General features: G+C 24.4%; 1 protein-coding gene and 2 pseudogenes across 1 annotated transcript in view; 2 read left to right on the top strand and 1 right to left on the bottom strand.

The window, feature by feature from the left end:
• The window catches only part of LOC120428156 (E3 ubiquitin-protein ligase TRIM9), a 74,495-nt gene extending 70,988 nt beyond the window's left edge, over positions 1 to 3,507 (top strand). The window contains exons 9-10 of the mRNA XM_039593140.2: positions 1,613 to 1,846; positions 1,936 to 3,507. Coding sequence (XP_039449074.2) covers positions 1,613 to 1,846; positions 1,936 to 2,225 — 524 coding nt within the window. The 3' untranslated portion in view covers positions 2,226 to 3,507. The remainder of the gene's footprint in view (positions 1 to 1,612; positions 1,847 to 1,935) is intronic.
• A 4,221-nt stretch (positions 3,508 to 7,728) lies between these two features.
• Positions 7,729 to 10,018, bottom strand: LOC120428151 (40S ribosomal protein S10-like; annotated as a pseudogene).
• Positions 10,019 to 10,053: 35 nt separating this feature from the next.
• On the top strand, positions 10,054 to 11,501 carry LOC120428152 (60S ribosomal protein L10-like; annotated as a pseudogene).
• The last annotated feature ends 14,633 nt before the right edge of the window (positions 11,502 to 26,134 follow it).

The following is a 26,134-nucleotide window of genomic DNA, read 5'->3' as shown; positions in this document are numbered from 1 at the left end:
ATTCTTCAAGCCGAATGAGTACAGAAATTAACAGTGCGAGGAAAAAGCTACCGCACATCTGGCGCGCCGGGGAATCGAACCCCGCTCTTTCGCATACCGTGCGAGCGCGTACACCACTTCGCCAACGCGCCGTGCTTGCCGAGGCAAGTTCAGCTAGTTGTTTTGTGATCTACCGTTCTCCACCGATCGTACCAGTGTACGGTTGCTTCTTCCACAACACTATTATTCTGTTCTCAAAGGCTTCTTTAGAATACTGACACACGGATCAAGTATATTTTTAGACGCATTGTTATTGTCGAGTTCACAGACAAATGGACACCTACTTAGTGACACGTAGTCAAATTGTGAGACAAATTTTAGCTGATTGCCTACTTGAATCTATGGCAATGTTTGGCAGGTTAGAGCCACCAAGCTCGGAAAACCTAAGGTTAAGATTTTTTGTTTTACCCTAAGCAAAGGGCAACGCGATTTCTTAATTTATCATGCTAATTCTTCAAGCCGAATGAGTACAGAAATTAACAGTGCGAGGAAAAAGCTACCGCACATCTGGCGCGCCGGGGAATCGAACCCCGCTCTTTCGCATACCGTGCGAGCGCGTACACCACTTCGCCAACGCGCCGTGCTTGCCGAGGCAAGTTCAGCTAGTTGTTTTGTGATCTACCGTTCTCCACCGATCGTACCAGTGTACGGTTGCTTCTTCCACAACACTATTATTCTGTTCTCAAAGGCTTCTTTAGAATACTGACACACGGATCAAGTATATTTTTAGACGCATTGTTATTGTCGAGTTCACAGACAAATGGACACCTACTTAGTGACACGTAGTCAAATTGTGAGACAAATTTTAGCTGATTGCCTACTTGAATCTATGGCAATGTTTGGCAGGTTAGAGCCACCAAGCTCGGAAAACCTAAGGTTAAGATTTTTTGTTTTACCCTAAGCAAAGGGCAACGCGATTTCTTAATTTATCATGCTAATTCTTCAAGCCGAATGAGTACAGAAATTAACAGTGCGAGGAAAAAGCTACCGCACATCTGGCGCGCCGGGGAATCGAACCCCGCTCTTTCGCATACCGTGCGAGCGCGTACACCACTTCGCACTGTTAATTTCTGTACTCATTCGGCTTGAAGAATTAGCATGATAAATTAAAAATAAGTGTTTCGGTAAAATTTTCTCATCAATTCAGTGTCTTTGATGCCTATATTAATTAGAACTACTCAGCCAAAAAAAATTGCATTAAAATTTAACTTATTTTTCATCATCAATTTTCGAAATGACAAATTCAGCAGCGGTTTCGACCTAAAATAATGTAAAGAAAACTGGAATCAATTATGAGATTGTGATAAAACAAAATACATCTTATATGGGATTTCTTAAACCTATCGAAAGGCCAATTTTTCCAACAGATCACTTCTGGTTCCAGATTTCGAATCAGCATAATATACACATATTTTTTGCATATCTGACCCCAAAAACAAACCGCAATAAAAGGGCAAATCGGCGGCCGTTTTCTCTTTCCACGTGCAAACCCACATTCCCATATCAACCATTTCGAATCTGCAAACTGTAACAAATTTCGCCCCTTTTGTTTTTCCTCTCTCTCCATTTCCAGTGGCCTGGTTCACCTTTGACTCGGTGCTGAGCGGCGGCGCCGGCTCCGGAATGAGCTTCTCCAACGACAACCGGACCGTCTCGGCGGACGGCTGGGAGCACCGGGTGGCCCTCGGGTCAGTTGGCTTCTCGCGGGGTGTCCACTACTGGGAGTTTACCATCGACAAGTACACCGCGGACACGGACCCGGCCTTCGGAATCGCCCGGATTGATGTGGCCCGCGATATGATGCTGGGTGAGTTATGGCCGGGACTTTGTTCCCCGGGACTACCTTGCCTTGCTAACTTCTGGGCGTTTGTTTTGTTGTTTTTGTCATCTTTCCAGGTAAGGACGATAAGGGCTTTGCGATGTACATCGACCGGCAGCGGTCCTGGTTCCAGCACAACTCAATCCACGAGCGACGCGTCGAGGGTGGAATCTCCACTGGCAGCACCATCGGGGTGCTGCTCGACCTGGAACGCCACACGTTGCACTTTATCGTCAACGAGATGCCCCAGGGTTCGGTGGCGTTCCGTGACCTGTACGGCGTCTTCTATCCGGCCGTTAGCGTCAACCGGGGCGTCACGCTGACACTTCACACCGGGCTGGATGCGCCCCACATGGACTACCATTAGGGGAAGGGGAAGGGGGTGGTGCAGGAGAGGACACAGATTCCAGCATAGCAGTATGAGGGGGCGTGCCGAGCATGCGAATCATTCGAGCCTTCTTTAATTTAAATTTTATTCAAATTATCGTGCACAACTCCAAAGCGCGCCCGGCAAGTACCGAGTACTGAGTTTGATGACAACACGAGAAGGGAGTTTTTGATGCTGAGCAGTTCTCTAGGAAACACAAAAAGTACAACTTTTTTATCCAAAATTAAAATATCTTTGCATAGGGTCCAGAAATAGAAAATTTTAATTAAAAATTGTAAAAAATATTTTATAAGCTTCTTTAAATAATCTGTCGTTATCGTTTTTTGATCATTGTTATCAACGATAACAGACGAAACCTCATTTTTCAAATCTTTCTAAAATTTACTTAATGCGCAATTCTCTCAGATTTCGGTCATTTGATTTTTTTTTTGTATTTTTTAATCCGGCTGAAACTTTTTTGGTGCATTCAGTATGCCCAAAGAAGCCATTTTGCAACATTTGTTTGTCCATATAAATTTCCATACAAATTTGGCAGCTGTCCATACAAAAATGATACATGGAAATTCAAAAATCTGTGCATTTTGAAGGAATTTTTTGATCGATTCGGTGTCTTCGGCAAAGTTGTAGGTATGGATATGGACTACACTGAAACAAATGATACACGGTAAAAAAATGGTGATTTTTCAATTAACTTTTTGACGCTAAAACTATATTTGCAAAACAAAATACTTTTTTATATGTTTTAGGGTACATAAAATGCCAACTTTTCAGAAATTTCCAGGTTGTGCAAAAAATGACCGAGTTATACAATTTTTAACCAATACGATTTTTTTCAAAAAATCGAAATATTGGTCGCAAACTTTTTTCAACTTCATTTTCGATTTAAAATCAAATTTGCAATCAAAAAGTACTTAAGTGAAATTTTCATAAAGTGCACCGTTTTCAAGTTATAGCTATTTTCAGGTAACTTTTTTAAAAATAGTCGCATTTTTCCATTTTTTTTTCAAATTAGTGCATATGTTTGCCCACTTTCGAAAAAATATTTTTGAAAAGCTGAGAAATTCTCTATATTTTTCGATTTCGAACTTTGTTAATACGACCCATAGTTGCTGATATATTGCCATGCAAAGGCTTAAAAAGCAGGAAAATTGATGTTTTCTAAGTCTCACCCAAACAACACACCATTTTCTAACGTCGATATCTCAGCAACTAATGGTCCGTTTTACAATGTTAAAATATGAAACATTCGTTTAATTTTCCGATCCTTTGGAAAACATTTTTTTTTAAATCAAGACTAACATTTTAAAAGGGCGTTATTTTGAATGTTTGGCCTTTTTGAAATGTTAGTCTTGATTTGAAAATTTTCAAAATAAGATCGAAAAACTTCATAAATGTATCATATTTCAACATTGTAAATCGGACCATTAGTTGCTGAGATATCGACGTTAGAAAATGGTGGGTTGTTTGGGTGAGACTTAGAAAACATCAATTTTCCTGCTTTTTAAGCTTTGCATGGCAATATCTCAGCAACTAAGGGTCGTATCATATTTTGCTAATCAAGTTGTAGTGAAAAAAACGAAATTAAAAATCACAAATTTTTTTACCTTGTATCATTTTTTTTCTTTGCCGAAGACACCAAATCGATCAAAAAATTCCTTCAAAAGATACAGGTTTTTGTATTTTCATATATCATTTTTGTATGGGCTGCCAAATTTTTATGGACAAACTAATTTTTGCATGGCTTCTTTGGGCATACCGAAGGCACCAAAAAAGTTTCAGCCGGATTAAAAAATACAAAAATTAAAATTCAAAAAATAGAGCGATTTCGTAGAGAACTGCTCAATCCAATGTTGAATTTCACTAAGAATACATTTTTTGGATAATATAGTAAGTCTTAAAGTATCAATACTCAAACATTTTCACAAATTATAGTTTATATAGAAAATATTCAAATTTCCTTAATTCGAATTCCTCAGAGTTTCTTTTTACATATATCAAAAATTTCAAAAAGTACAGTATTTTTTCCAAATGTACTCATATTTTTAAAGTTTATGATATGAATATCAAACAAAGCGAAATTTTGTTTGCATTCTATCTCTGTTAGAGTTTTTCTTGTAAAATTTTCACAAATTGACCGCATTTTTTTGAAAATATTCGATTTTTCATAATTTACAGTATCAAACGAAGTAAAGTTTTGTATGATTTTTACGGTATTTAAAAAAAAGTATTTTGTTAAAATTTGAGTGTATTAAAAACAATTTATAGTTATTTGAAAATACATGCAAAATTTGGCTTTGATTCATACCCGCATTGCAAATTATAAAAATATGATTGTTTTGAAAAATTTGGTAATCTGTTAAAATTTTGGTATTTAAAAAAAACTCTTATAAAGTGAAAATGCATTCAAAATTTCGCATCATTTTTTTACCCACAGTGAAAATTATAAAAATATGAGTAATATAGAAAAATATGGTACTTTGTGAATTTTTTTATAGAAAAACTGTAATATAGTGAAAATTCATTCAAAATTTTGCTTTGTTTTGATACCCATATTACAAATTTTGGAAATTTAATTACTTTAGAAAAACGGTACTTTGAGAAGAATATAAAATATTTATGCTTTGAAACTAACCACAATATAAAACAATATATTCTTAGAAGCATTGAAAATTTAAGATATGGCTGGATTAATTAAGTTTTAGAAATTAAAAAAAAATAGTATTTTTCTGTAGTCATCCATAAGATGGTCACTGATCAAATTATCGAAATAACAATAACTAACTTGTTGACGATTTTAAAACAAATTCAGTTTGTGATATAAGAAAATAATTGACATATTTTGAGCAATGATTAAACCCAGTGAGAATTTTGGCTCGAGCCAATTAAAAAATATATACTTTAACACTATGACAACAAATAATTCTTACTTTCTGAAACAATACCAATAACACCAGAAACCGATCAACATTGTTAAGATACTTTAAGAGGGAAAATTTTATTGTAATTTTCCAATATTTTTAAATATTGTGTACTTTGATTTGCAGGAAGCATCCAATTGATAAAATCCACTCTTAAATCTCAGAGAACTGCTCTGCCTGCAACTCTATTTCTCCTAGTCCCTAGTGATGCTGATGATGATGATGCACAGCCAAGATAATTCAGCTCGACTTGAGGAGGCACCACTGAGAAAAGCTAAACGAAATGAGCGGGAAAAACGAAGGCAAAAATGTGCAAAAAAAAAGAAAGAAAAACATAATCATGCTTATGCTATTTAGAATGTGTACAGACAAAGCTTAAAGTTGTTAGAAAAATAGAAAAAAAGCACACCACCCTTCGCGAGAACAGAAATCACCATCCCCGGGAGAGTTGAGAGGGACGGGGGGACGGTCAAACGGGCCACATCGACAGCATCAGCGCGCGAATTGCCAACAAATCCCACCATATTAAATTGTTCTTGACTCTGGGGAGGTCGCAAGACCAACACCCCCGACCAACCGGCAGGAAAAAGCTCTTCGACTTGGTTTCACTTTGGCTCGAGGGTTGCGAAAGGGAAATGAGATTGGAAACTATTACGCCATATCAGCGGGTTGCCATCTCTCTTGTCCTCTCTAGGTTTGGTCCAGCGCACTGGTGGAGTGTTTGTGATGGTGGCTAATGGAAAGAATTGTGGGATTATTTGTGTCATTTTGGCAGCTTTGTGGTTATTGGCGTTGAAAAATGAAAAATTTGATATTTATGTAAACACTTAAACACATTTGAAGACAAATGAAAAAAATTAAAGAAATTTGAATACATTCAAAGACGCTTGGAGATTTGACATTTGAAGATATTTGAAGTCATTTGAAAACATCTGAAAACTTTTGAAGACATTTGGAAACATTCAAATACAATTGAAGAAATTTTAAGACAGTTATATACATTTGAAGACAATTGAAGACATACGAAGGTAAATGAGTCATTTGAAGACAATTTAATCATCAAAGACATTTGAAGACATTTTAAGACAGTTGGAGCCAGTTGGAGACAATTGAAGACAACTGAAGATATTTTAAACATTTAAGACAATTGTCATTAAAATTGAAGACAATTAAGACAACTGAAGACAGCTGAAGACATCGATTGACTTGCCGAAAAAAGAAACAAAAATTACTTCTCGTTACAATCTTCGCTGGATACTTTCTTCCGCACAGTGAGCAAAAACAAACAAAAAAGCAGCATCTTCCCCTCCTTTGGGCTGTCGTCCGAGCTCTGCTGCATACTAATAGAAATGTTTTCTGATGGCAATCAGCAGCCCAACTAAAGCCCTCCGGGGGGTTTCCGAGGGCTTTCCCCCTCCCCATCGCATTGGTCTATTGGGGTTGATGCCACTGGCAAATGGCTGGAGGGAGGCACGTGGTGCTGCGAAAGGATTTAGTCGTGGCCACTTTTCTTTCAGAATTCCGATTTCTTCATGCTGTGACGGAGCCGGAAAGTACATGCGGCGATGACTTTATTAATTCCTGATAGTGTGCTTTGCCCCCAATTATCATAATGTGGTCTTTGAATGGCGCACAATTTGCCACCAAGGGACGGTACTCAAAAAGCGTTTGACGAATTTTTTTCATTAAATTAATTTCCATTCGATTTGCCATCGATGATGCTGTTGATATTTACCATAATTACTTCCATCCCTCAACTCGTTTACGTTAACAAATAAAACAAGCTTCACAAACGAAACGGAAAAAAAATCGAACCGATGGAACTCGATTCGGATATTAGTCTAACGAAAGAGAAAAATAATAATTTATTCACAAACACATTTCGAGCCATTCAGCTGTAAATATTGTATCATAAATCATCGATTGCTTTTAATCATCAAACGATATTATAGCGATTTTATGAGAGAGAAGAAATAAAAACAAAATAGTCGTGTAACTCATTCCTCGTCGTCCTACTGCACGCGGTCACCAAAAGTGGAACCAATTAGCGAAAAAACAAAAAATCAAAACATAAAATATCACACGAGAATTCACAACTCAACAAATCAGATCAAATTTGAAGCAAAACAAAATGCTGAAATCTTCTCCGATCGGAAATCGATTTAAAAAAATCAGTCAGCTGACTAAATATTGGAATGAAATTCTTTGAATTCGAAATATTAATTTTCCAATATCAATTCGATAATTAATTGCAGTTAAGATTTCTTAGTCAAAAAAGTAGGTCGCGAAATAGAGAGGTCGCACATTTTTTCGCTCGCGTCATTTTCGTTGGAAAAAATGTGTTAATCAAAATCAATTTAAAAATTTCTTTATTCTTGTCGTCGGTTACGTTCCGTTTCGTGGTTCCCTCCTGCGTACTGTTAGTTCTCCGAGGAAAATTAAGAGTGTCCCCCACAATTCGGGTCTTCAAAAGGAAAAGAACTCATGCCTAACAAAAAGTCTCCTGGGTCGCTAGAGTGTACCTTTTGGAAGTTTATAAAGGAAAATTCCGGGTTTTTTTTTACGAAGCGCCAATTGCTGTTATGTGAATGATTCTAGTAGATTTGTAGTCAGCAGTATCGTGACAGGCCTGTTTTGTGATGTGTGGACCAAACCAGTCCGAAGACGGGGGTCATAGATAGATCCGAGGTCATAGTGGCATTCCGAGGGTAATGACCATGGTGGAATCCTCCGAAGAATGTGAAGAAATCGCGAAATGTTGAATAAGTTTCTTTTTCTCGAATTTCAAATGAAAAATCTATGGGGAATTATTAATCTAAAAATTGGTAAAGGAAGAATTGTATAAGAAGCGATAATTGTTCGTCGACTTCACATCAACGCAAGCAACCGAGGAGCCTTTCATGTGTTCCTGTGATTCCGGTCCCGCAGAAGTCCCAGTAGAAGATTTTGCTGGATGCACCCGGTCAATTTCCGGTTGCCTACAAAATCGAAGAAAACCCAGACGCTGACGATCATCTTCCGAATGGGTCAAGTTTGGCGGAAATGGTTGCTGGCTGCAGATAGCTCCTTTTTTGAAGAGTTCGTGATTCGGTGAGATCTTTCCATTATTATTATCACCAAAAGACTCTTCGTTTATTCTGACATATTAACAATCCATTTACTACCATGATGATTGAAGTAGCGTGTTGAATATTTTTCTATATTGATGTCTTTGTGAGGGAAGAGTCACAATTGCTCTCCATCCGAATTGACTATTTCTTATTCCTGCATTTTTATTCTTCTTTTTCTCTTCCTACCATCTGTCTCTTATATGTCCTTGTGAGGGGATCATCGATCCATCCGCATTGACGTTCTATATTTTTAATTTTTCTTCTTATCTTTACATTTTCCATTGCTTTTTTCACACTTACTACCAGTCTATGTGAGGGGATACTGAGCTCGATTTGCTCTCCATCCGCATTGACCTATTCTCATCTATGATTTTCCTTTTTATTAGTAGTTAGAACCAAAGCCGGGGATCGGGAAGGGAGCATCAGGGCAGTGGACGGTATGCTGTAATGGCGGAGACTGGATGTGGATAGTGGAAGACCAAAACTACGTCAAAAGGGGAAAATAGTTTATTAATTATACAATTCGTAAGGATTGTCTAATTACTACATCTATTGACCTCTGTCAGTTTCCAGCTGTCTGCCGCGCCCTTTTAGGCCCCCAACAGGGTGCGAGCCCTGTTTTTCAGCTTTGTCAGACTTTTTTCGGAGTTATTGGAGGTTACTGTCGGAAGGAGATTCTCATCCCCTGAGGACACCGTGAGTGATTTTGCTCGTTCGCGTCCAACCACCCCCTTTTGGCCCTTCATACGGCAGTAATTTGAAGATGCTCCCTTTAAGTCTGAGCCACTGTAATTCTAGGCAACCGCTACATAGGTCATCCTTGTGGCCCTGTTGGTTAACACATCAAATCAAATCAAAATCAAATTAAGATTTCTTAGTCAAAGATTTTTAAGAGTAATTTTTTAAGGGTAAAAGAAGGTTTGCTAACAAATATAATAGTGTCTGCAGCCCATGTCAGAGAACCTTTCCTACATCTTTGTTTTAGAAACATATTGTGGTTCTTTAAAAGAGTTTTGATCGATTATACCAACACAGTAAAAAAAATAATCTGGATGGTGTAAAATTTAAATAAATCTTTTATCAAGCTACACGGAACAAAATCCGGTCAGCGTTTTCGAAAAATCTTTGCGACGAATTCGGAAACGTCGAATGTTTGCGAAATCATCGGCAAAGTTTTCAATATTGGAAACTTTGCTTTCAATATCGAAACAAAATGCTTCCAAAATCGAACGCACTTTGTTGTCGGTTCATTTGAGAGTGCAGACCGCCGCAGCCAATGCGTTACGGGCTGTCAAAACAAATAAACAAATCCGATTTTATTTTTCGCGAAGTGGTTTCAAGATGCGGAAAAGTTGGTTGAATTTTGCAAGGTAAATTAGTAAACACTGTTCTATTTCTTAAATTATTCTAAAACCATTAATTTTCAGCTTCCCTCCCTTTTTCCCCGGCTGCCCAGGCTTCGACCCCGAAGAAATCGCCCTCCGTTGGACAGCCGTGTGGAAATTTTCGCCTCGCAAGCTGGCCGGGCTCCGCGGCCAAATCCATCACGGAATTCAACATCGCCGGTGGCGACAGCGCTCTTCTTGTCCGGTCCGCCAACCTGCTGCATCCGGTCCGCCGACACGACGAGCGCGCTTCGATTTGGAACGGAACTGCCTTTTTAAGCGTCGACGGAACAATCTCCGGAGGCAGGTACAGGTATGAGCGCAGATACTCGATTCCCTCGATACCAGTAGTTGTGACGTCATGCTTTTTTCGATTTTAGTTTGCCAATAGTGAACACACAAGTCGCAGTTCTGCTGTGGTGTCCCGGACGCCAAGATCCGCATCTTCGATCTCGGCCGCAAGAAGGCCCTACTCGAGGACTTCCCGCTGTGCGTCCACCTAGTGTCGGATGAGTATGAGCAGCTGTCCTCGGAAGCGCTCGAGGCAGGCCTCATTGCTGCAACAAATAACTGGTCAAGTTCTGCGGCAAGGACCAGTTCCACATCCGCATGCGGCTGTACCCGTACTACGTGATCCGCGTCAACAAGATGTCCTGTGCCGGAGCCGATAGACTCCAAACCGGAATGCCAGCCGATCATGTCGGTGTGCTCGAGCGACCGTTTCCGACAGCAGGCCCTGCGTCGTGCCAAGTTCAAGTTCCCCAGCCTTTGCGGTTGGCAAAGGCCCTGCGTCGTGCCAAGTTCAAGTTCCCCAGCCGTCGGAAGATCTTCATCTGGAAGAAGTGAGGCTTCACCAAGTACGACCGCGACCAGCACCAGGTGTACTGGGACGAGGTTTACCTCGTCAGCGACGGTTGCGGTGTCAAGTTCTTCAACGACCACGGCCCGCTGAAGAACCGGGAGGCGTACGAGCGCGCGCGGTTGGCAAAGGTTCGTCGTTCGTCGTTGAGCTGAACTCTGTGTGAACGTGAAGGTGTCGTCGGACAGAGAGAAGGGAGCGGGAGGAAACAGGTCCATCAAAATAAACATGATTCCGGATTGCAATTCCATGCAATCTACTCTAGTTGCTCCAGGTGCTTCGGGGCGTAGTAATCCCTCTGCGCAACCAACACGCCTACGAGGTACTCGTAGAGGGCGGGGTGATTAGCTTTGGGCATAAACATCTTGGCAAAAGAAATGTGCTACGGTTGCCGGAAAAAGCTTTCGATCTGCAGCCGCGGAGGAAGTTGGTTGCAGCGGGAAGATGCACCACATGATGAAGAACAGCACAACCTACTCGCAGTACATCCATATCGAGTGCAAGTGGGGGCAGCTCCAGAGCTGGCGAAAATCAACTGGGAGGAAGATTTGACCATCGCGGGAAGCAAACCGTCGAACCGGTCCCGGTTGAACAGCCGGAAATGGCCCCGACACGCAGGAGAGCTTCAAAGTAATCAAGTTTTTGATTGAGCAGTACCAAAACATAACCAAGACGCTGTACGGTGAGTTGCTGTATCACTTGATTTCATGTGAATCCTCATTTTTTTTTCTCTAAACTTCTCCAGACCGACTAAACTAAACTAAATTTTAACAAAAAAAATCAATTGTTGTTAAATGAATGAATATTTTAATTTTTCATTTTAATAATGTTGCTTATTTTTAAAAGGTCATATAAACATATGAAACAGAACAGCATATAAGACATTGTATTGTAATGTTTTTAATTTTATGATTTTAAAAACATTTAAATTAAATTTAAAATTAAATTTCAATTATCTCTTTTAACAAACATGTTTTCTATTTGAGAAATTTCCGAATAAAAAAAAATACGGTATTTCAAATTTTTGATCTATTGGTGTATATTCCAATGTTGAGAAGTTATTTTTTATATTTTTTTGATTTCATGAATTTTAACATGTTTTATTTTTTTGAGAATTTTTATAATTTGTTTTTATTTTTAGAAATTTCGTAGCTTATGATTTTTTCAGAATGCTTAAATTTTTAGAATTTTTAGATTGTTAAGAATTTTTAGAATTTTTAGAATTTTTAGAATTTTTTGATTTTTTAGAATTTTTTGATTCTTTTGAATTTTTTGAATTTTTAGAATATTAAGAATTTTTAGAATTTTTCAAATTTTCAAAAAATTTTTAATTTTTAGAAGTTTTAGAATTTTTTGAATTTTTAGAATTTTTAGAATTTTTTTAATTTTTTGATTTTTTTGAATTTTTTGATTCTTTTGAATTTTTTGAATTTTTAGAATATTAAGAATTTTTAGAATATTAAGAATTTTTCAAATTTTTAGAAATTTTTAATTTTTAGAAGTTTAAGAAATTTTTGATTTTTTTAAATTTTAAGAATTTTTTTAATTTTTTGATTTTTTTGATTTTTTAAATTTTTTGAATTTTTAAAATTTTTAAAATTTTTAGAATTTTAAAAAATTTTTAAAAATTTTAAAAAATTTTAGAATTTTAAGAATTGTTTAAGAATTTTTAGAATGTTTTGAATTTTTATAATATTTTGAATTTTAATTTTTTTTTTTTGAATTTGTAGATATATTTGTTTTTTGATTGATTTTTTTAAATTTTCAGCATTTTTCAAACTTGTTGAATTATTTGATTTTTTTAAATTTTTTTTAGAATTTTAGAATTTTAGAATTTTAGAATTTTAGAATTTTAGAATGTTAGAATTTTAGAATTTTAGAATTTTAGAATTTTAGAATTTTAGAATTTTAGAATTTTAGAATTTTAGAATTTTAGAATTTTAGAATTTTTGATTTTTTGAATTTTTGAATTTTTGAATTTTAGAATTTTAGAATTTTTGAATTTTTGAATTTTAGAATTTTAGAATTTTAGAATTTTAGAATTTTAGAATTTTAGAATTTTAGAATTTTAGAATTTTAGAATTTTAGAATTTTAGAATTTTAGAATTTTAGAATTTTAGAATTTTAGAATTTTAGAATTTTAGAATTTTAGAATTTTAGAATTTTAGAATTTTAGAATTTTAGAATTTTAGAATTTTAGAATTTTAGAATTTTAGAATTTTAGAATTTTAGAATTTTAGAATTTTAGAATTTTAGAATTTTAGAATTTTAGAATTTTAGAATTTTAGAATTTTAGAATTTTAGAATTTTAGAATTTTAGAATTTTAGAATTTTAGAATTTTAGAATTTTAGAATTTTAGAATTTTAGAATTTTAGAATTTTAGAATTTTAGAATTTTAGAATTTTAGAATTTTAGAATTTTAGAATTTTAGAATTTTAGAATTTTAGAATTTTAGAATTTTAGAATTTTAGAATTTTAGAATTTTAGAATTTTAGAATTTTAGAATTTTAGAATTTTAGAATTTTAGAATTTTAGAATTTTAGAATTTTAGAATTTTAGAATTTTAGAATTTTAGAATTTTAGAATTTTAGAATTTTAGAATTTTAGAATTTTAGAATTTTAGAATTTTAGAATTTTAGAATTTTAGAATTTTAGAATTTTAGAATTTTAGAATTTTAGAATTTTAGAATTTTAGAATTTTAGAATTTTAGAATTTTAGAATTTTAGAATTTTAGAATTTTAGAATTTTAGAATTTTAGAATTTTAGAATTTTAGAATTTTAGAATTTTAGAATTTTAGAATTTTAGAATTTTAGAATTTTAGAATTTTAGAATTTTAGAATTTTAGAATTTTAGAATTTTAGAATTTTAGAATTTTAGAATTTTAGAATTTTAGAATTTTAGAATTTTAGAATTTTAGAATTTTAGAATTTTAGAATTTAGAATTTTAGAATTTTAGAATTTTAGAATTTTAGAATTTTAGAATTTTAGAATTTTAGAATTTTAGAATTTTAGAATTTTAGAATTTTAGAATTTTAGAATTTTAGAATTTTAGAATTTTAGAATTTTAGAATTTTAGAATTTTAGAATTTTAGAATTTTAGAATTTTAGAATTTTAGAATTTTAGAATTTTAGAATTTTAGAATTTTAGAATTTTAGAATTTTAGAATTTTAGAATTTTAGAATTTTAGAATTTTAGAATTTTAGAATTTTAGAATTTTAGAATTTTAGAATTTTAGAATTTTAGAATTTTAGAATTTTAGAATTTTAGAATTTTAGAATTTTAGAATTTTAGAATTTTAGAATTTTAGAATTTTAGAATTTTAGAATTTTAGAATTTTAGAATTTTAGAATTTTAGAATTTTAGAATTTTAGAATTTTAGAATTTTAGAATTTTAGAATTTTAGAATTTTAGAATTTTAGAATTTTAGAATTTTAGAATTTTAGAATTTTAGAATTTTAGAATTTTAGAATTTTAGAATTTTAGAATTTTAGAATTTTTGAATTTTTGAATTTTTGAATTTTTGAATTTTTGAATATTTGAATTTTTGAATTTTTGAATTTTTGAATTTTTGAATTTTTGAATTTTTGAATTTTTGAATTTTTGAATTTTTGAATTTTTGAATTTTTGAATTTTTGAATTTTTGAATTTTTGAATTTTTGAATTTTTGAATTTTTGAATTTTTGAATTTTTGAATTTTTGAATTTTTGAATTTTTGAATTTTTGAATTTTTGAATTTTTGAATTTTTGAATTTTTGAATTTTTGAATTTTTGAATTTTTGAATTTTTGAATTTTTGAATTTTTGAATTTTTGAATTTTAGAATTTTTGAATTTTTGAATTTTTGAATTTTTGAATTTTTGAATTTTTGAATTTTTGAATTTTTGAATTTTTGAATTTTTGAATTTTTGAATTTTCAAATTTTTAAATTTTAGAATTTTTGAATTTTTGAATTTTTTAATTTTTGAATTTTTGAATTTTTGAATTTTTGAATTTTTGAATTTTTGAATTTTTGAATTTTTGAATTTTTGAATTTTTGAATTTTTGAATTTTTGAATTTTTGAATTTTTGAATTTTTGAATTTTTGAATTTTAGAATTTTAGAATTTTAGAATTTTAGAATTTTAGAATTTTAAAATTTTAGAATTTTAGAATTTTAGAATTTTAGAATTTTAGAATTTTAGAATTTTAGAATTTTAGAATTTTAGAATTTTAGAATTTTAGAATTTTAGAATTTTAGAATTTTAGAATTTTAGAATTTTAGAATTTTAGAATTTTAGAATTTTAGAATTTTAGAATTTTAGAATTTTAGAATTTTAGAATTTTAGAATTTTAGAATTTTAGAATTTTAGAATTTTTGAATTTTAGAATTTTTGAATTTTTGAATTTTTGAATTTTTGAATTTTTGAATTTTTGAATTTTTGAATTTTTGAATTTTTGAATTTTTGAATTTTTTAATTTTTGAATTTTTGAATTTTTGAATTTTTGAATTTTTGAATTTTTGAATTTTTGAATTTTTGAATTTTTGAATTTTTGAATTTTTGAATTTTTGAATTTTTGAATTTTAGAATTTTAGAATTTTAGAATTTTAGAATTTTAGAATTTTAGAATTTTAGAATTTTAGAATTTTAGAATTTTAGAATTTTAGAATTTTAGAATTTTAGAATTTTAGAATTTTAGAATTTTAGAATTTTAGAATTTTAGAATTTTAGAATTTTAGAATTTTAGAATTTTAGAATTTTAGAATTTTAGAATTTTAGAATTTTAGAATTTTAGAATTTTAGAATTTTAGAATTTTAGAATTTTAGAATTTTAGAATTTTAGAATTTAGAATTTTAGAATTTTAGAATTTTAGAATTTTAGAATTTTAGAATTTTAGAATTTTAGAATTTTAGAATTTTAGAATTTTAGAATTTTAGAATTTTAGAATTTTAGAATTTTAGAATTTTAGAATTTTAGAATTTTAGAATTTTAGAATTTTTGAATTTTAGAATTTTTGAATTTTTGAATTTTTGAATTTTAGAATTTTAGAATTTTTGAATTTTTGAATTTTAGAATTTTAGAATTTTTGAATTTTAGAATTTTAGAATTTTAGAATTTTAGAATTTTAGAATTTTAGAATTTTAGAATTTTTGAATTTTAGAATTTTAGAATTTTAGAATTTTAGAATTTTTGAATTTTAGAATTTTAGAATTTTAGAATTTTAGAATTTTAGAATTTTAGAATTTTAGAATTTTAGAATTTTAGAATTTTAGAATTTTAGAATTTTAGAATTTTAGAATTTTAGAATTTTAGAATTTTAGAATTTTAGAATTTTAGAATTTTAGAATTTTAGAATTTTAGAATTTTAGAATTTTAGAATTTTAGAATTTTAGAATTTTAGAATTTTAGAATTTTAGAATTTTAGAATTTTTGAATTTTAGAATTTTAGAATTTTAGAATTTTAGAATTTTAGAATTTTAGAATTTTAGAATTTTAGAATTTTAGAATTTTAGAATTTTAGAATTTTAGAATTTTAGAATTTTAGAATTTTAGAATTTTAGAATTTTAGAATTTTAGAATTTTAGAATTTTAGAATTTTAGAATTTTAGAATTTTAGAATTTAGAATTTTAGAATTTTAGAATTTTAGAATTTTAGAATTTTAGAATTTTAGAATTTTAGAATTTTAGAATTTTAGAATTTTAGAATTTTAGAATTTTAGAATTTTAGAATTTTAGAATTTTAGAATTTTAGAATTTTAGAATTTTAGAATTTTAGAATTTTAGAATTTTAGAATTTTAGAATTTTAGAATTTAGAATTTTAGAATTTTAGAATTTTAGAATTTTAGAATTTTAGAATTTTAGAATTTTAGAATTTTAGAATTTTAGAATTTTAGAATTTTAGAATTTTAGAATTTTAGAATTTTAGAATTTTAGAATTTTAGAATTTTAGAATTTTAGAATTTTAGAATTTTAGAATTTTAGAATTTTAGAATTTTAGAATTTTAGAATTTTAGAATTTTAGAATTTTAGAATTTTAGAATTTTAGAATTTTAGAATTTTAGAATTTTAGAATTTTAGAATTTTAGAATTTTAGAATTTTAGAATTTTAGAATTTTAGAATTTTAGAATTTTAGAATTTTAGAATTTTAGAATTTTAGAATTTTAGAATTTTAGAATTTTAGAATTTTAGAATTTTAGAATTTTAGAATTTTAGAATTTTAGAATTTTAGAATTTTAGAATTTTAGAATTTTAGAATTTTTGAATTTTAGAATTTTAGAATTTTAGAATTTTAGAATTTTAGAATTTTTGAATTTTAGAATTTTAGAATTTTAGAATTTTAGAATTTTAGAATTTTAGAATTTTAGAATTTTAGAATTTTAGAATTTTAGAATTTTAGAATTTTAGAATTTTAGAATTTTAGAATTTTAGAATTTTAGAATTTTAGAATTTTAGAATTTTAGAATTTTAGAATTTTAGAATTTTAGAATTTTAGAATTTTAGAATTTTAGAATTTTAGAATTTTAGAATTTTAGAATGTAGAATTTTAGAATTTTAGAATTTTAGAATTTTAGAATTTTAGAATTTTAGAATTTTAGAATTTTAGAATTTTAGAATTTTAGAATTTTAGAATTTTAGAATTTTAGAATTTTAGAATTTTAGAATTTTAGAATTTTAGAATTTTAGAATTTTAGAATTTTAGAATTTTAGAATTTTAGAATTTTAGAATTTTAGAATTTTAGAATTTTAGAATTTTAGAATTTTAGAATTTTAGAATTTTAGAATTTTAGAATTTTAGAATTTTGAATTTTAGAATTTTGAATTTTAGAATTTTGTATTTTAGAATTTCAGAATTTTATAATTTTAGAATTTTAGAATTTTGAATTTTGAATTTTAGAATTTTAGAATTTTAGAATTTTAGAATTTTAGAATTTTAGAATTTTAGAATTTTAGAATTTTAGAATTTTAGAATTTTAGAATTTTAGAATTTTAGAATTTTAGAATTTTAGAATTTTAGAATTTTAGAATTTTAGAATTTTAGAATTTTAGAATTTTAGAATTTTAGAATTTTAGAATTTTAGAATTTTAGAATTTTAGAATTTAGAATTTTAGAATTTTAGAATTTTAGAATTTTAGAATTTTAGAATTTTAGAATTTTAGAATTTTAGAATTTTAGAATTTTAGAATTTTAGAATTTTAGAATTTTAGAATTTTAGAATTTTTAGAATTTTAGAATTTTAGAATTTTAGAATTTTAGAATTTTAGAATTTTAGAATTTTAGAATTTTAGAATTTTAGAATTTTAGAATTTTAGAATTTTAGAATTTTAGAATTTTAGAATTTTAGAATTTTAGAATTTTAGAATTTTAGAATTTTAGAATTTTAGAATTTTAGAATTTTAGAATTTTAGAATTTTAGAATTTTAGAATTTTAGAATTTTAGAATTTTTGAATTTTAGAATTTTAGAATTTTAGAATTTTAGAATTTTAGAATTTTAGAATTTTAGAATTTTAGAATTTTAGAATTTTAGAATTTTAGAATTTTAGAATTTTAGAATTTTAGAATTTTAGAATTTTAGAATTTTAGAATTTTAGAATTTTAGAATTTTAGAATTTTAGAATTTTAGAATTTTGAATTTTAGAATTTTAGAATTTTAGAATTTTAGAATTTTAGAATTTTAGAATTTTAGAATTTTAGAATTTTAGAATTTTAGAATTTTAGAATTTTAGAATTTTAGAATTTTAGAATTTTAGAATTTTAGAATTTTAGAATTTTAGAATTTTAGAATTTTAGAATTTTAGAATTTTAGAATTTTAGAATTTTTGAATTTTAGAATTTTAGAATTTTAGAATTTTAGAATTTTAGAATTTTTGAATTTTAGAATTTTTGAATTTTTGAATTTTAGAATTTTTGAATTTTAGAATTTTAGAATTTTAGAATTTTAGAATTTTAGAATTTTAGAATTTTAGAATTTTAGAATTTTAGAATTTTAGAATTTTAGAATTTTAGAATTTTAGAATTTTAGAATTTAGAATTTTAGAATTTTAGAATTTTAGAATTTTAGAATTTTAGAATTTTAGAATTTTAGAATTTAGAATTTTAGAATTTTAGAATTTTAGAATTTTAGAATTTTAGAATTTTAGAATTTTAGAATTTTAGAATTTTAGAATTTTAGAATTTTAGAATTTTAGAATTTTAGAATTTTAGAATTTTAGAATTTTAGAATTTTAGAATTTTAGAATTTTAGAATTTTAGAATTTTAGAATTTTAGAATTTTAGAATTTTAGAATTTTAGAATTTTAGAATTTTAGAATTTTAGAATTTTAGAATTTTAGAATTTTAGAATTTTAGAATTTTTGAATTTTAGAATTTTAGAATTTTTGAATTTTAGAATTTTAGAATTTTAGAATTTTAGAATTTTAGAATTTTAGAATTTTAGAATTTTAGAATTTTAGAATTTTAGAATTTTAGAATTTTAGAATTTTAGAATTTTAGAATTTTAGAATTTTAGAATTTTAGAATTTTAGAATTTTAGAATTTTAGAATTTTAGAATTTTAGAATTTTAGAATTTTAGAATTTTAGAATTTTTGAATTTTTGAATTTTTGAATTTTAGAATTTTAGAATTTTAGAATTTTAGAATTTTAGAATTTTAGAATTTTAGAATTTTAGAATTTTAGAATTTTAGAATTTTAGAATTTTAGAATTTTAGAATTTTAGAATTTTAGAATTTTAGAATTTTAGAATTTTAGAATTTTAGAATTTTAGAATTTTAGAATTTTAGAATTTTAGAATTTTAGAATTTTAGAATTTTAGAATTTTTGAATTTTTGAATTTTTGAATTTTAGAATTTTAGAATTTTAGAATTTTAGAATTTTAGAATTTTAGAATTTTAGAATTTTAGAATTTTAGAATTTTAGAATTTTAGAATTTTAGAATTTTAGAATTTTAGAATTTTAGAATTTTAGAATTTTAGAATTTTAGAATTTTAGAATTTTAGAATTTTAGAATTTTAGAATTTTAGAATTTTAGAATTTTAGAATTTTAGAATTTTAGAATTTAGAATTTTAGAATTTTAGAATTTTAGAATTTTAGAATTTTAGAATTTTAGAATTTTAGAATTTTAGAATTTTAGAATTTTAGAATTTTAGAATTTTAGAATTTTAGAATTTTAGAATTTTAGAATTTTAGAATTTTAGAATTTTAGAATTTTAGAATTTTTGAATTTTTGAATTTTTGAATTTTTGAATTTTAGAATTTTAGAATTTTAGAATTTTAGAATTTTAGAATTTTAGAATTTTAGAATTTTAGAATTTTAGAATTTTAGAATTTTAGAATTTTAGAATTTTAGAATTTTAGAATTTTAGAATTTTAGAATTTTAGAATTTTAGAATTTTAGAATTTTAGAATTTTAGAATTTTAGAATTTTAGAATTTTAGAATTTTAGAATTTTAGAATTTTAGAATTTTAGAATTTTAGAATTTTAGAATTTTGAATTTTAGAATTTTAGAATTTTAGAATTTTAGAATTTTAGAATTTTAGAATTTTAGAATTTTAGAATTTTAGAATTTTAGAATTTTAGAATTTTAGAATTTTAGAATTTTAGAATTTTAGAATTTAGAATTTTAGAATTTTAGAATTTTAGAATTTTAGAATTTTAGAATTTTAGAATTTTAGAATTTTAGAATTTTAGAATTTTAGAATTTTAGAATTTTAGAATTTTAGAATTTTAGAATTTTAGAATTTTAGAATTTTAGAATTTAGAATTTTAGAATTTTAGAATTTTAGAATTTTAGAATTTTAGAATTTTAGAATTTTAGAATTTTAGAATTTTAGAATTTTAGAATTTTAGAATTTATAATTTTAGAATTTTAGAATTTTAGAATTTAGAATTTTAGAATTTTAGAATTTTAGAATTTTAGAATTTTAGAATTTTAGAATTTTAGAATTTTAGAATTTTAGAATTTTAGAATTTTAGAATTTTAGAATTTTAGAATTTTAGAATTTTAGAATTTTTAGAATTTTAGAATTTTAGAATTTTGAATTTTAGAATTTTAGAATTTTAGAATTTTAGAATTTTAGAATTTTAGAATTTTAGAATTTTAGAATTTTAGAATTTTAGAATTTTAGAATTTTAGAATTTTAGAATTTTAGAATTTTAGAATTTTAGAATTTTAATGAATTTTAGAATTTTAGAATTTTAGAATTTTAGAATTTTAGAATTTTAGAATTTTAGAATTTTAGAATTTTAGAATTTTAGAATTTTAGAATTTTAGAATTTTAGAATTTTAGAATTTTAGAATTTTTGAATTTTTGAATTTTAGAATTTTAGAATTTTAGAATTTTAGAATTTTAGAATTTTAGAATTTTAGAATTTTAGAATTTTAGAATTTTAGAATTTTAGAATTTTAGAATTTTAGAATTTTAGAATTTTAGAATTTTAGAATTTTAGAATTTTTGAATTTTTGAATTTTAGAATTTTAGAATTTTAGAATTTTAGAATTTTAGAATTTTAGAATTTTAGAATTTTAGAATTTTAGAATTTTAGAATTTTAGAATTTTAGAATTTTAGAATTTTTGAATTTTTGAATTTTTGAATTTTTGAATTTTAGAATTTTAGAATTTTAGAATTTTTGAATTTTAGAATTTTTGAATTTTAGAATTTTAGAATTTTAGAATTTTTGAATTTTAGAATTTTAGAATTTTTGAATTTTAGAATTTTAGAATTTTAGAATTTTAGAATTTTAGAATTTTAGAATTTTAGAATTTTAGAATTTTAGAATTTTAGAATTTTAGAATTTTAGAATTTTAGAATTTTAGAATTTTAGAATTTTTGAATTTTAGAATTTTAGAATTTTAGAATTTTAGAATTTTAGAATTTTAGAATTTTTGAATTTTAGAATTTTAGAATTTTAGAATTTTAGAATTTTAGAATTTTAGAATTTTAGAATTTTAGAATTTTAGAATTTTGAATTTTAGAATTTTAGAATTTTAGAATTTTAGAATTTTAGAATTTTAGAATTTTAGAATTTTAGAATTTTAGAATTTTAGAATTTTAGAATTTTAGAATTTTAGAATTTTAGAATTTTAGAATTTTAGAATTTTAGAATTTTAGAATTTTAGAATTTAGAATTTTAGAATTTTAGAATTTTAGAATTTTAGAATTTTAGAATTTTAGAATTTTAGAATTTTAGAATTTTAGAATTTTAGAATTTTAGAATTTTAGAATTTTAGAATTTTAGAATTTTAGAATTTTAGAATTTTAGAATTTTAGAATTTTAGAATTTTAGAATTTTAGAATTTTAGAATTTTAGAATTTTAGAATTTTAGAATTTTAGAATTTTGAATTTTAGAATTTTAGAATTTTAGAATTTTAGAATTTTAGAATTTTAGAATTTTAGAATTTTAGAATTTTAGAATTTTAGAATTTTAGAATTTTAGAATTTTAGAATTTTAGAATTTAGAATTTTAGAATTTTAGAATTTTAGAATTTTAGAATTTTAGAATTTTAGAATTTTAGAATTTTAGAATTTTAGAATTTTAGAATTTTAGAATTTTAGAATTTTAGAATTTTAGAATTTTAGAATTTTAGAATTTTAGAATTTTAGAATTTTAGAATTTTAGAATTTTAGAATTTTAGAATTTTAGAATTTTAGAATTTTAGAATTTTAGAATTTTAGAATTTTAGAATTTTAGAATTTTAGAATTTTAGAATTTTAGAATTTTAGAATTTTAGAATTTTAGAATTTTAGAATTTTAGAATTTTAGAATTTTAGAATTTTAGAATTTTAGAATTTTAGAATTTTAGAATTTTAGAATTTTAGAATTTTAGAATTTTAGAATTTTAGAATTTTAGAATTTTAGAATTTTAGAATTTTAGAATTTTAGAATTTTTGAATTTTTGGAATTTAGAATTTTAGAATTTTAGAGTTTTAGAATTTTAGAATTTTAGAATTTTAGAATTTTAGAATTTTAGAATTTTAGAATTTTAGAATTTTAGAATTTTAGAATTTTAGAATTTTAGAATTTTAGAATTTTAGAATTTTAGAATTTTGAATTTTAGAATTTTAGAATTTTAGAATTTTAGAATTTTAGAATTTTAGAATTTTAGAATTTTAGAATTTTAGAATTTTAGAATTTTAGAATTTTAGAATTTTAGAATTTTAGAATTTTAGAATTTTAGAATTTTAGAATTTTAGAATTTTAGAATTTTAGAATTTTAGACTTTTAGAATTTTAGAATTTTAGAATTTTAGAATTTTAGAATTTTAGAATTTTAGAATTTTAGAATTTTAGAATTTTAGAATTTTAGAATTTTAGAATTTTAGAATTTTAGAATTTTAGAATTTTAGAATTTTTGAATTTTAGAATTTTAGAATTTTAGAATTTTAGAATTTTAGAATTTTAGAATTTTAGAATTTTAGAATTTTAGAATTTTAGAATTTTGAATTTTAGAATTTTAGAATTTTAGAATTTTAGAATTTTAGAATTTTAGAATTTTAGAATTTTAGAATTTTAGAATTTTAGAATTTTAGAATTTTAGAATTTTAGAATTTTAGAATTTTAGAATTTTAGAATTTTAGAATTTTAGAATTTTAGAATTTTAGAATTTTAGAATTTTAGAATTTTAGAATTTTTGAATTTTAGAATTTTTGAATTTTTGAATTTTAGAATTTTAGAATTTTTGAATTTTAGAATTTTAGAATTTTTGAATTTTAGAATTTTAGAATTTTTGAATTTTAGAATTTTAGAATTTTAGAATTTTAGAATTTTAGAATTTTAGAATTTTAGAATTTTAGAATTTTAGAATTTTAGAATTTTAGAATTTTAGAATTTTAGAATTTTAGAATTTTAGAATTTTAGAATTTTAGAATTTTAGAATTTTAGAATTTTAGAATTTTAGAATTTTAGAATTTTAGAATTTTAGAATTTTAGAATTTTAGAATTTTAGAATTTTAGAATTTTAGAATTTTAGAATTTTAGAATTTTAGAATTTTAGAATTTTAGAATTTTAGAATTTTAGAATTTTAGAATTTTAGAATTTTAGAATTTTAGAATTTTAGAATTTTAGAATTTTAGAATTTTAGAATTTTAGAATTTTAGAATTTTAGAATTTTAGAAGTTTAGAAGTTTAGAATTCTCGAATTTTGAATTTTTGAATTTTAGAATTTTAGAATTTTAGAATTTTAGAATTTTAGAATTTTAGAATTTTAGAATTTTAGAATTTTAGAATTTTAGAATTTTAGAATTTTAGAATTTTAGAATTTTAGAATTTTAGAATTTTAGAATTTTAGAATTTTAGAATTTTAGAATTTTAGAATTTTAGAATTTTAGAATTTTAGAATTTTAGAATTTTAGAATTTTAGAATTTTAGAATTTTAGAATTTTAGAATTTTAGAATTTTAGAATTTTAGAATTTTAGAATTTTAGAATTTTAGAATTTTAGAATTTTAGAATTTTAGAATTTTTGAATTTTTGAATTTTAGAATTTTAGAATTTTAGAATTTTAGAATTTTAGAATTTTAGAATTTTAGAATTTTAGAATTTTAGAATTTTAGAATTTTAGAATTTTAGAATTTTAGAATTTTAGAATTTTAGAATTTTAGAATTTTAGAATTTTAGAATTTTTGAATTTTAGAATTTTAGAATTTTAGAATTTTTGAATTTTAGAATTTTTGAATTTTAGAATTTTAGAATTTTTGAATTTTTGAATTTTAGAATTTTAGAATTTTAGAATTTTTGAATTTTTGAATTTTAGAATTTTTGAATTTTTGAATTTTTGAATTTTAGAATTTTAGAATTTTAGAATTTTAGAATTTTAGAATTTTAGAATTTTAGAATTTTAGAATTTTAGAATTTTAGAATTTTAGAATTTTAGAATTTTAGAATTTTAGAATTTTTGAATTTTTGAATTTTTGAATTTTTGAATTTTTGAATTTTTGAATTTTTGAATTTTAGAATTTTAGAATTTTAGAATTTTTGAATTTTAGAATTTTTGAATTTTAGAATTTTAGAATTTTTGAATTTTTGAATTTTTGAATTTTAGAATTTTAGAATTTTAGAATTTTTGAATTTTTGAATTTTTGAATTTTTGAATTTTTGAATTTTAGAATTTTAGAATTTTAGAATTTTAGAATTTTAGAATTTTAGAATTTTAGAATTTTAGAATTTTAGAATTTTAGAATTTTAGAATTTTAGAATTTTAGAATTTTAGAATTTTAGAATTTTTGAATTTTAGAATTTTAGAATTTTAGAATTTTTGAATTTTAGAATTTTAGAATTTTAGAATTTTAGAATTTTAGAATTTTAGAATTTTAGAATTTTTGAATTTTTGAATTTTAGAATTTTAGAATTTTAGAATTTTAGAATTTTTGAATTTTTGAATTTTAGAATTTTAGAATTTTTGAATTTTAGAATTTTTGAATTTTAGAATTTTAGAATTTTAGAATTTTAGAATTTTAGAATTTTAGAATTTTAGAATTTTAGAATTTTAGAATTTTAGAATTTTAGAATTTTAGAATTTTAGAATTTTAGAATTTTAGAATTTTAGAATTTTAGAATTTTAGAATTTTAGAATTTTTGAATTTTTGAATTTTTGAATTTTAGAATTTTTGAATTTTAGAATTTTAGAATTTTAGAATTTTAGAATTTTAGAATTTTAGAATTTTAGAATTTTAGAATTTTAGAATTTTAGAATTTTAGAATTTTAGAATTTTGAATTTTTAATTTTTAATTTTGAATTTTTGAATTTTGAATTTTTGAATTTTTGAATTTTGAATTTTTGAATTTTTGAATTTTTGAATTTTTGAATTTTTGAATTTTTGAATTTTTGAATTTTTGAATTTTTGAATTTTTGAATTTTTGAATTTTTGAATTTTTGAATTTTTGAATTTTTGAATTTTAGAATTTTTGAATTTTTGAATTTTAGAATTTTTGAATTTTTGAATTTTAGAATTTTTGAATTTTAGAATTTTAGAATTTTAGAATTTTAGAATTTTTGAATTTTAGAATTTTAGAATTTTAGAATTTTTGAATTTTTGAATTTTAGAATTTTTGAATTTTTGAATTTTTGAATTTTTGAATTTTTGAATTTTTGAATTTTTGAATTTTTGAATTTTTGAATTTTTGAATTTTTGAATTTTTGAATTTTTGAATTTTTAAATTTTTGAATTTTAGAATTTTGAATTTTGAATTTTGAATTTTGAATTTTGAATTTTAGAATTTTTGAATTCTTGAATTTTTGAATTTTTGAATTTTTGAATTTTTGAATTTTTGAATTTTTGAATTTTTGAATTTTTGAATTTTTGAATTTTTGAAAATTTTTGAATTTTTGAATTTTTGAATTTTTGAATTTTTGAATTTTTGAATTTTTGAATTTTTGAATTTTTGAATTTTTGAATTTTTGAATTTTTGAATTTTTGAATTTTTGAATTTTTGAATTTTTGAATTTTTGAATTTTTGAATTTTTGAATTTTTGACTTTTTGAATTTTTGAATTTTTGAATTTTAGAATTTTTGAATTTTTGAATTTTTGAATTTTTGAATTTTTGAATTTTTGAATTTTTGAATTTTAGAATTTTAGAATTTTAGAATTTTTGAATTTTTGAATTTTTGAATTTTTGAATTTTTGAATTTTTGA

This window comes from Culex pipiens, chromosome 2 (assembly GCF_016801865.2).
Source record: "Culex pipiens pallens isolate TS chromosome 2, TS_CPP_V2, whole genome shotgun sequence".
NCBI lineage: Eukaryota > Metazoa > Arthropoda > Insecta > Diptera > Culicidae > Culex > Culex pipiens.
Note: the sequence above shows the minus strand (reverse complement) of the source record. Positions and strands in the feature narration are given on the sequence as shown.